Source organism: Theropithecus gelada, chromosome 13 (assembly GCF_003255815.1).
Source record: "Theropithecus gelada isolate Dixy chromosome 13, Tgel_1.0, whole genome shotgun sequence".
Classification (NCBI taxonomy): Eukaryota; Metazoa; Chordata; class Mammalia; order Primates; family Cercopithecidae; genus Theropithecus; species Theropithecus gelada.
In genome coordinates, this window is record NC_037681.1 from 27,495,258 (window position 1) to 27,506,820 (window position 11,563).

At 42.2% G+C, this 11,563-nt stretch overlaps 1 protein-coding gene across 1 annotated transcript in view; it reads left to right on the forward strand.

Moving 5' to 3' along the window:
• Positions 1–11,252, forward strand: part of RNF144A (ring finger protein 144A) — a 162,925-nt gene extending 151,673 nt beyond the window's left edge. Inside the window, exons 9-10 of the mRNA XM_025354700.1 lie at positions 8,076–8,319; positions 9,971–11,252. Coding sequence (XP_025210485.1) covers positions 8,076–8,306 — 231 coding nt within the window. The 3' untranslated portion in view covers positions 8,307–8,319; positions 9,971–11,252. The remainder of the gene's footprint in view (positions 1–8,075; positions 8,320–9,970) is intronic.
• Positions 11,253–11,563: the final 311 nt, after the last annotated feature.

Here is an 11,563-nt window from a genome sequence, read left to right on the forward strand (position 1 = left end):
CAGATACACTCAACAACATTGTGAGTTTGACATTCTCATTTTCACTTTATAACTGAGCACCAGCAGCGTAGAAATGTGATGTAACTGGCCTGAGGTCCCACGGCTAAGAAGGAGCAGAATGGAATGGAATTGCAGATGCTCTGATCCCAAAAGCAGCTGTCTGAACCAGTACTTGATGATCACCTTTCATGGTATATTAGTTCAGACACTTTGGCCCGAAAGTACAAAATGACACTCCTTTAAGTGCACAAGAAAAAAGAGGTGGATTTATGAGATGATATAGACAAGAACGCACGTGGTTCTCCTATTTACTGGGAAAAGGGTGTGGACTTTCTAGTGAATTCAGATAGTTCTCTCCAACTCTTTTGCACTGACCTTTTTCCTTTACTGAAGACTGATTCTGTAAGTTTCCCACACATCCATTTTCTGATTGAAACTGCTCTTAAGTTTCTATTTCTTTTGTCCAAAAAGGATTTAGATCAACACTGGAATCTCTTGGTTCCAAATCCAAATTCCTGGAGAAAAACTCTTGATTCCTGGAACAAACTCATCAAATGCCTTCTTCTGGCCCCATCAACTGAAGTTAGGGCCTGGAGCTATTGTAAAATGACTGCTTCCATATTGACCATGTCAGATAGGGGGAGTTTAGAGAGGCAGATTCCTCACAAGTGGGATGGGATTGACAAAGATTCTTTCCTTGGCCACACTTTTGTGGAAAAAGGATCCTGGAAAAGAAATATTGTCTTTTGCTGCCAAAACTGGCTGAGATTGGATAGGTTCTTTTATAAAGTTTTATTAAAATTAGGTTTAGTATTAATTGTACACTAGTGCAGAACCAGAATTTGGTCCTCTCCATTAAAATTATGTGAAAATGCATGTCACAGAAATAACCAAATATCTTTGGCAATTGCATAATTATCATAATGAACTCTCATCATATTTTTAAGCATGGCCATATGGCCATTTTAAGTCTTTTGTTATTTATGGACAGTTATTATTTCACTTTGGTTCTTCTCTGAAAGCATTTGAAATCAGCTACATTCCAAACTTGCTTCTTCTTCAAACATATTCATGGAAAAGACTATGAAAGTTACTTTTAAAATACAGGCTTCTGCTGAAAACTTTAAGATCATACCAGCAGACTGGGTAAGAATTTGCAGAACTCTAACGAAGAAACCTATGGCTTCATGAAAGTTCTATCCCAAGCTCAAGAATAACAAGAGTTACATGGGACTGAATGAACTGATGAGGACAATATTTTAGTGACTTTTTGTTTGAAATGTTGCTGGTTCTTTAATATTTTGTTTTCTAAATTTAAGAAAAGTTTTTCTCTTTTATCTTAAGCTATCTATAGCTTAGAACAATTTGGTAATGTATACCTTTGTGAATAAAAAGGAAATAATTACTTTTTCCTCCTGCCTGATCCCTCTGGAATTAGAAAACTATTAGTAAACATTTTTATTTTATGGTAATGTAGTTATTTGCATATGTGCAGTAAGAATATGTTCTCCTTGTAACAGTACACAATTGAAAACACTGGATATATTATGAAGGCCTTAACTGGAATGTTGTATCTTCAGATATGACCAGACGACTTTAAGAAACTAAGGTTGACTTTATGGAGTCAATAAAGCCTCTTGGAAAAAAATTATCACTATGGTGTGTTGCATACTTGGTTCACTTACATAGTTTCCTTCCAGGTAAATAAAGAGTGTCACTTCCTGGCAGGCCCAGGAACCCCAGGATATTTTGGAGACCTATAAAAGGGATATTCACTCAAATCCCTAACTGTTTCAGAAACAGCCTGAGAGCAAGTCCTTGGCTTAACTTTCCTGTTTTAAGAGGCTTTTAACTGTTCAGTCTGAGATTCTCCTAAAAGTTCCAGGAAAGCAAACTCAGAAAGAGCCTAGGTGGTCAATCATTATTTTTGCTGCATTTATATAAACAATCAAGCCAAGTTAATGAGACTAAACTTATCTTGCAAGCAAATCAGTCTTTGCTTATTTTTGGTAGGAATGGGGGTGAATGGAGAGAGAGAAATTATGTTTCAGAAGAAAACTATAGCACACCCCTTATTGAATTTTAGTCCTGCTCATTGTTTATGTGCTTTTCTGATTTGTCTACACACTGGACTGGATCCTGAATTCTCCAAGATTCCTCCAAAATCTGGCAACCACACTCCAGACTAATATTTCCAATTTTCTCCAACCCTTTGGACTTGGAATGATTAAAATTAAAACTGCTCCTTTCCTGGAGCCCCAAAAGCTGAAGCTGGAGGACTTGATACAGACATCAGAGAGATCACTACAATAGCTCAGGGGTAGACAACCTTCATGACGTTAAAACTGAAAACCAGGAAGGTCTATCAGCTTGCCACTGCCTGCTTCCACTCCATCTGAAGAGGCTTCAAGCGCAGTGTTTAGAAATCTTTTTGATTGGTTGCCCTCTGGGCTCAGAAACTGAGTTTCCAACTATTAATCTTTTTTTCCATTAAAAAAATCCCCTCATTAAATGCCGGACTGTTAGCACCATCCAGTCTGCTGGAACTATCAAGTCCCAACAGGTGACTCAGTGGTTCCTTAGTGAACAAAAGGTGACCACATGAGAAAAAGAATGTCTCTTCTTTCCTTGAACAAGAGGAAGGACTGACAAAAACTCCTTGCTTGGCCAAACTGTAGCCAGTCTCCTAAAGCTTCTCCTATGTCTACCTGTGTACTTCCTTGTAAAGTCCAGTTCTTGGGCCAAGAACCCTGCTAAGTCAGTTTATCAAGAACTCCCCACCCTTGATATCTGATTCAGTATTTTCAATATATGACCAAGTTTCTCGTTTCCATCATCCCCAGGTGATGTCTGATCACCATGGCCTGTTTTCAGCAAGAATCTTGTTAGATTTCTTTAGCTAGAATCCCTGCACCCTCACCCCTGATATCTCCTCTTAGTAATTTTCTATCCAGTGGTCCCCACCCTGCTCCTTGACTATAAATTCCCACTTACCAGTGCTGCACTCCGAGTTGGGCCCTATCTCTCTTTCCTATTGCAAAATCCCATTGCAGTGGTCCCTCTATTGTGATGCGCTTTACACAAGTATCATTGAGTAAGGTTTTCTTTAACACGGTGATGCCATCTTAGAGAAATGCGTTCTCCATAATATTGAATCTGAGTGTCATCTGTAGGATGTGGGTTGTTTATAACACATTTTAAAGATGAGAAAATTAAAACAGAGTAATTCATTTGGGTAGTGGCACCGTGAAACTTTATAGTGAATGGGTGATAGGATCTAATGATTGGCTTTCAGGCATTATAGAAGAAGAATCAAGAGTGGGTTGAGCTTCAGATCCCTCTGGCCAAGAGGTTGGTGCTGCTAACAGAAACAATATGCAGAAGAGGCAGAAAGAGAGGGTGATAGCAGTGATTTTGAGCATGATATGTTCATCCAGGTTGAGACCATCAGAGAAGAGGAAGAGCATTTCAAAATGGCAGACTGCGCTGGAGACTCCGAATCAGACAAGAGAAGCCAGGCTGAAGATAACAGCCCAAGGGCTAGGGATTTTACTGAGCATAACAGAAGTAGCTGTGTATGAGTGAGGAAACAGAAGTAGAACAATGAGAGATGGCAGATAGAGATGGGAACTAAGCTTTCAAGTTCTAAGAGAGAATGATCTTGGAGGATGCCATCAAAGCAAGGTCACAGATAACGTGGAGGTGGCCATGAAGAGTCTGGGACCCAGGGGGCTTGCATAGACCTGAGTATCATCACCCCATATGCTGAAGTCACCACACACACTTAAGTGGAGGCTACCTGGCACCTCCTGGGTTCCAGCCTCCGAGCTGGGTGCCCTTTTTCACAGGTTATTACAGCGCCTTATCTTCACAGCAACCCTGCAAGATAGCTTTTGTCTGTATTTCACAGCTGAGGAACCTGGAAACTGAGAGAGTAACTTGCCCTAAGTCAATAGTAGCCCAGCAAGGAAGCCAGTCAGCTCAGTCAGACTCCAAAGCCCGTGACTTCACGTGGGGCTTGTCCAGATGTACCTGGTGGGTGTTGAGCTGGGGGCAGCTGTGTGGGAGGTTAACTCAGCGCATCAAATGTAGAGGCTGTGGCCACCCTCCCATTGCCTTCCACTGTCTCCTGCATGACCAGGAGGACCATGCCACAGCCTCCAGGACTGGCTGGGACTGGCTGTTTCATCTGTGTGGCCAACAAATCTCTATCTTACTTTTTAGCAACAAATTAATCCTATTTTGAGAACAAGCTTGAGCACCAGAGGGCTATTTGGTTGGAAGTTTTTCTACCAAGCATTATTTTTCTCATAACATCATTCCAGCATTGCCTATTTTCCTTTCTGAGTGGCTTCGATACCTTCATTTCCTTCACATTCTCTCTTTCCATCCCCTGGTCTCTTTGTTGTTGTTGATTTCCGAATCACTTGCTCCCTCTCATTCATATTCCCATCTTTCCCACTCCTTCTCTTTCTTCTTCTCTCTGCCTGACTCTTTTGTTCTTATTCAGGCAGCTTAAAATACAACACTTTTTAATGAATCTCTAGCCATTCGTAAATAAATACAAGGTAACCACTTATGTTTTATTCCCTCCCAAATTTTGGAGGGTTGAACACAGGGAATTTGAGTTCAGGGAGATGAGAACTCAGGCTCAGGCTTATACTAGAGAAGCTTATGTAAAAAGCACTCCATAAGATGGTAAAGACACAATTTCTAACTAGAAGTTTCTTAACATCCCAGAGATTAACTTGCTGAAATAGTTAAAAATTTTGTGTTTATAATGACAAGGAACAGCTTAGCTTCCAATATGTTGTCAACAGCTCTCCTGCTTGAACTTTTCAAGGTTTTGAGTTGTCTTTTTGCGTGCCTGGAAGTGCTAACACGAAGACACAATTGTCTATCAATTTAAATGTCGCACATGGATGAGAAGGTTCACAGTGTGTTGCAAGTATCAGGGATGTCCCAGTATTAACTAGACTGAACTTCGAGACTCTAGGAGACTTCTAGAAAAATGAAACTCCAAAGGTCACGTTCAGCAGAATTAGTAAAATGGAGCTTTTCTTTTCTCTCTCTCTATTTATTTTTTAATCTTCTTGAGACAGGGTTCGACTCTGTTGCCCAGTCTATAGTACAGTGGTGCTATCACAGCTTACTGTAGGTTTGACCTCTCTGGACCCAGGTAATCCTCCCATCTCAGCCTTCCGAATAGCTGCAACTACAGGCTTGTGCCACCACATCCAGCTAATTTTTGTATTTTTTTTGTAGAGAAGAGTTTTTGCCATGTTGCCCAGTCTGAGAAATAGAGCTTTTTTTTTTTTTTTTTTTCAAATAAAGAACAGCATGAGGTCAAGGGAAAACATTGTGACTGCTTTTCAGAGGTTAGCTTTCTCCTACTGGTATGAGCCTATTGGGGATTAAATTGTGTCCCTCCAAAAGTTATGTTGAAGTCCCCCCTCCCAGTACATATGAATGTAACCTTACTTGGAAATAGAGAGTGTTTGCAGATATAATCAAGTTAGGATGAGGTATTACTGGATTAGAAAGGACATTAATCCAGTGACTGCTCTTCATAACATTAGGGAAATCTGGACACATACGCCCAGAGGCAAGTGCTGTGTGAAAACAGAGATGCACTGAGAGCGCTCCATACGATGGAGGAGGTAACAATTGAAGTCATGCTGCCACCAGCCAAAAAAGTCCCACGATTGCCAACAACCACCAGAAGCTAGGGAGAAGCCAAGAAAGCTTCTGACCAGTCTCAGGAATGCTGCCCTGAGGAACACCCTGACCCTGGACTTCACCCTCCAGAACCGTGCGCCAATACATCTCTCTTGTTTTGAGACTGCTTTGCTGAGACTTTTTTTTTTCCCCCCCTGAGATGGAGTCTCACTCCATCACCCAGGCTGGAGTGCAATGGCATGATCTTAGCTCACTACAACCTCCACCTCCCAGGTTCAAGTGATTCTCCTGCCTCAGCCTCCCAAGTAGCTGGGATTACAGGAGCGCATCACCATGCCAGGCTAATTTTTTGTATTATTAGTAGAGACGGAGTTTCACTATGTTGACCAGGCTGGCCTTGAACTCCTGACCTCATGTGCTCCACCCTCCTCGCCCTCCCAAAGTGCAGGGATTAGAGGCGTGAGCCACTGCGCCTGGCCTTTGCTGTGATTTTTTTTACAGAAGCCCTGGGAAACTGACACAGAGCCAGCTGCAGATGTGTGGTTGGGCAGAAATGTGATGGGCAGTGACTTGGATTTCCCTAGCATGGGAAGCGCTGCAGAGCTCCTCATGTGCCTGATTGTCAGGGACAAAGCGTGGGCCAGCAGCACACTCCTTCTTTGGACAAGGTCTTAGGGCAAAAACATTACAGGCAGACAGTGTAATTTCACATCACAGCCTCACTACTTCCCGGCCGTGTGACTTGGCCTGAGTTATTTACATTTGGCTCCATTTCTCAATTCCAGTTTCATTGCAGCACCTATGTGATCGCATTCCTGTGATGATTACAGGTAAATATCATCGTGGGTGAAGTATAAGAGGGAGGCCTGGCATTTACTAATTACAAGATAACTCTCCTCCCCACACTGTGCTTCTTGAGGTTTGGGATCCTGAATGGATTCCCTTCTGGTGATAGTCAGTGTTGTATGTCAATGTGGCGAGGCTACAGTCTCCAGTCACTCAACAAAACCGTCGTCTAGGTGTTGCTCTGAAGCTATTTTGTAGATGTGATTTCACATTTACCACCCGTTTGCTTCAAATGAAGAAGGCCATCTTTGATATTCTAGGTGGGCTTGGTCCACTTCACTTGAAGGCCTTAAAAGAAGAAAGAGCTGAGGTTCTCCTGAGGAAGAAATTCCACCTGGAACTCTAGTGCCTGCTCCTGCTCAACAGGTTCCAGCCTGCCCTAAGGATTTCGGATTTGCCTAGGCAGCCCCCCACGTTGCCTAAGCCAGTCCCTACTGGTTTTGTTTTTATGTCGTTCCACTTGATGACAGTAGGAAGTAGAATGACAGTAGGCTCTATGGTGCTGTAACAAATGCCTAAAAATGGGGAAGCAGCTTTGGCATTGAGCAATGAGCAGAGGCTGGGTAAATGTTTAGCCACATGCTAGACAAAGCCCAGATTGTCTTGAGCAGACTGTTGGTAGAAATTTGGAAGCTACAGGTGCTACTAGTGAGGGCACAGATGATTCTTGCTATAGAATTGCAGAAGGCTTTGCCCAGTCACATCCTTCTGCTGTGTGGAAAGCAAAACTTGTAATTAATGAACTCAGATGTTTAACAGAGGAAATTTCAAAGCAAAGTATGGAAGGTATGGCCTGGTTTCTCTCGGCTGCTTACAGATGAATGGAGGGAAGAACTGTTAAGCAAAGAGAAGCCAGAGCTTGAGGAAGAACTGCCTGTCAGGCTTGTAGAATCCTGCAGGAACCTCAGGAAATGGATGGACTTCTCTAAGAGCCATCCTTCCATTTTTTCTGCCATTTGTCTCTCCTCTTCCTACCCCATTCCATTTTAAGAGCATATTATTTTATTTTCTCACTTATCTTGCCACAGAATATTGCTGATTTATTTACCTGTCTCCCCCCAGCTAGTGTCTGCTTGAAGGCAATGGCAACATCTTCACTGGGTTTTAGAGCTTAGTTGTCAGGTACAAAGCAAACAATAGATATTTGTGGAATGAGTGAATGAATGCATGAACCAAACTTTGGGACACGAGCTGAATGATCAGGATTTAAAGATATTCTGGAAAATCAGAAAGACCAGAAAGGCAGTTCCTTGACTGGGATCAAGTGTGTACCTCAAAGGGGCTGAGCTGAAGCCAGCGTCATGGGCCAGAATGAACTGGTGTCTGACCTGGCATCTGTGGACTGACACTCCTCGTGGCTTCCTGTCCTTCTGTCCTTGAACTTCCCTCTGTCCCATATGTATCATGAGACTCCTTTGAACTCTCCACCACTTCTCCAGACTCACCGGTCTACGATCCAGCCCATCTACCCTGCCCATACCAGACAACCTTGAGTTCCCCAAAGAACCCTGTCGCCACTCAGGCCCTTACCTGGCTGTTTCCTTTGCTAGGGATCCACCCTGTCTCCATCCCTGGGAAGGTCTACTCCTCCTTCAAGACCAAGCGCATGCAGTAGCCCCTGTGGGAAGCCTTTCTCAGTCTCCTCCTCACCCCACGTTTGGCTGTTGGGAAACCATTCTGCTTTGTACTTTCTCATGCTGGATTACAAATGTGTCTATCACTCCCTGGAATTGAGTATTGGCCCTGGAGGCAGGAATGGTGTGATGTTCATATTTGTATGAAGGCCAACAAGAGGTCAGAACACTGTGTGATTCATATTCATATTTACAGATTTACACATATATGATGTTCTGAAAAAGGGCAGTAGAACGTCCTAAGGAATGGGTAATAAGGAATGAATCATTTTTTAAATTAACTCAAAGTCACCCCTGGAGATAATGAGGTGTCCTCATGAGGTCTGGCAATCTTAGCCTATGCAAGTAGAGGAACCCAATGCCTGGCACATTGACTGTGTTAAATAGCCATTGTTATTTCAGTGAAGAGTAAAGATTATAACAAACTGATGTTTGTTAAGCACATAAGCTATGCCATACGCTGTTCTAAGCACATCCCATGTGTGAACTTATTTAATCCTTACATCTTATTTAATCCATACATGAGGGGAAGCTATAAATTGGTCCTTGTAGGGTCACACCACTGTGAATTCAGAATATTCTGCTAGCTCTTCAACCCAGGCCCTCAATCGGGTCTGTGCAGCCTGCAAGGGCATGGGGGAGGCCCACTTCAAACATCAGCTCTTCTTTGAGCATATTCCTCCATTCTCTTGTTCTCAGACCCTTTAACCCTCACAGAGCAGGGTCTGTCCATTCAACATCCCCCTTACTTGACTATCCCGTCCCTTTAGAACAAATCTCTTGCCCCATCCTCAGGAGAAGACTGCAAGTTCCCGAGGGCAGGAGTGTTGCTGCCTAATACTCCCCAGAGCCCGTATCAACACCTTGCACAGAGGACACATGAGATACATTAAACTACAGTGACTCTGTTACATGTTCCTGGTTTTCAGGAATTTTGGAGCTTGCATCACATAAACAAAAGTCAGTGGATTTCCAGGCACCAGAGCTTTCCTCTCATAACACTTACCACGAGGGCATGATAAAAACTGTGCTCATTCTGGGCCTGCCTACCCATCCGTTTACCCACCTTGCAGCCTACTGACACACCTACTATATATAACTCCACCCTCCATCCTAGCAAGCATATGTGAGTACAACCATAGCCCAAACCAAATGTAATTTTAATATACAATCATACAAATTGAAATGGATTTCTAGTTGACATGTTATTTTTATAGATATTTGAAAAAACATTCAATTGTACTTACAGCTTTTAAAAATTTTTTGTTGTCAATAATTTGTCGTAGTTGTCTTAAATATTTTGCTGGGCCCTTAAAAGCTCTATGCACTTGGTACCTCTTTATTGTATAAAGAATTAAATTAGTTCAAGCTCATTATATGTCTGTCCTTTCATATGGGTTATAAGCTTTGTGGGGCAGATACGTTTGTGTCTGTGTCACCCCCAGAGTCCCCCACACTGAGCAGAGTACCTGAAACTTAGGAGGTGAACAATGAGTATAACAAAGAAAAGAAAGGAAGAGAAAAAGGAAGGAAGGAAAAAAGGAAGGATGGAAGGAAGGAGAGAAGGGAAGAAAGAAGGAGGGAAGGAAGGAATCCCTGTATCTTTAGAATTTATTTGGACGAGATGGGATTGAGTGATCAAAGAATGCCATGGAAGAGGAGGTTCTCATTTTTTTCTATAGCATGGCTTGAATTTTTTTAAGGGTAAGAATTATTAGCAAAAGTTTTATTTCAGTTACAAATACTTGCATTCCAGGTACAATTGCTACTACCCTTCCCAAAACGTTTTTTTATAATCATGGATTCTGCAGATCAGAAGTTGGGCAGGGCACAGTGTGGATGGTGGATGGCTCACCTCTGCTCCATGACACCTGCAGCCCCAGATGGGAATAATAAAAGGTTGGGAAGACATCTTTCCCCTTCTACCCCACACTCCAACCAGAATCATCAGAAGGCATCTTTGTTTGTATCTCATGGTTGATGGCAGCTAGGGCGACAGCTGGGCTATCAGCTGGAACATCCCCCACCACACAGTGTTCTCTTCTCATGGGCCAGTTTGAGCTTCCTCCCAGCATGGTGGGCTCCAAGTGAATAAGGCTAAAGTGTTAGCATATCTATGACACAGTGCTATGGACTGAGCATCTCTCCCAAAATTTCATGTGTTGGAATCTTAATCTCTAAATCCCTCAATTTGTATGTTGATGGTGTTTGGAAGTGGGGTTTTAAAGAGGCAATTAGAAATAGGTAAGGTCATCAGGGCCCCCATGATGGGACTGGTGGCTTTATAAGAAGAGGAAGAAAGACCTTAGATAGCACATTTGCTTTTTTAGTCATTTGATGCCTCCTGCCATGTCACGACAAAGCAGAAAGGTTCTCACCAGATGTAGCCACCTGATCTTGGACTTCTCAGCCTCCAGAACTGTAAGTAAAATAACCTCTATTTTTTATAAATTACCCAGTCTCAGGTGTTCTGTATGGCCACAGAAAATGGATTAAGACATTCAGCCTTGAAAGACACATGGCATCACTTCCACTATATGCTACTGACCAAGCCAGTAGCAAAGGTTGCTCAGGCCTAAGGGGAGGGGACATGTGAGGCGGGTCATATTGTTGAGGCCTCCTTGGAAAGTGCAATCTGCCATTACTGGTTCACCCTGTAAAATGTGTTTCTTACTGTACTTTGTGGCCAAAAAAGTTTGAAAAATCTCTGCTTCTTATTGTGTATGTTGTGAATAACCACAAGTATTTCATCAGGCTGTTTTGATGGACATTTGTTTCTAATTTTTCTTACTTGCAAAATCAATGCTGCAGTGAGCCTCCCTCTGTTTCTGTATGCACATGGAGTAGTTTCCTGGATGAGTATGCTTAAAACTCCAAGCCCTTTCCCTAGGGCTTGCTGAGGGGAAGATGGCCTGTGTGGTTGAGGGTTTTTTTCTAATTTTAAATATGTGCTACTGTATAAGAAATCCATTGTTAATATAATTGATTACTATTTTGTACTAAAATGATACTGTAATTTCTTACTTTACTAGAAATTATTTGTAAATATAGCTTGTTTTTTTTTTTTTTCCAATTTTTGGATTATAAATGATTCTGTTGCCACAGTATATTTTTTGTTAGCCTGATTGCTACCTTAGGAGTTTCATGGAAAGAGAATAAATGGTTCAGAGGAGACCAAAACCACTTTAAAGTTTCCTGGTACATATTGCCAATCAATAGGATGCTATTTCAGCTAGACTGTGGAGTTGAAACAAAACCTGTTGAAACTCCGTTAGTGTGACTGTACTAAGTCCTCCTGAATATAATTAGAAAATTTAAAGTAGCACAAGGTAAGCAATTATCAGAAGAATAACTTCCAGTTAGTTCATAACTCAGTTTCTGAACCACTCGTTGGCACACCAGTG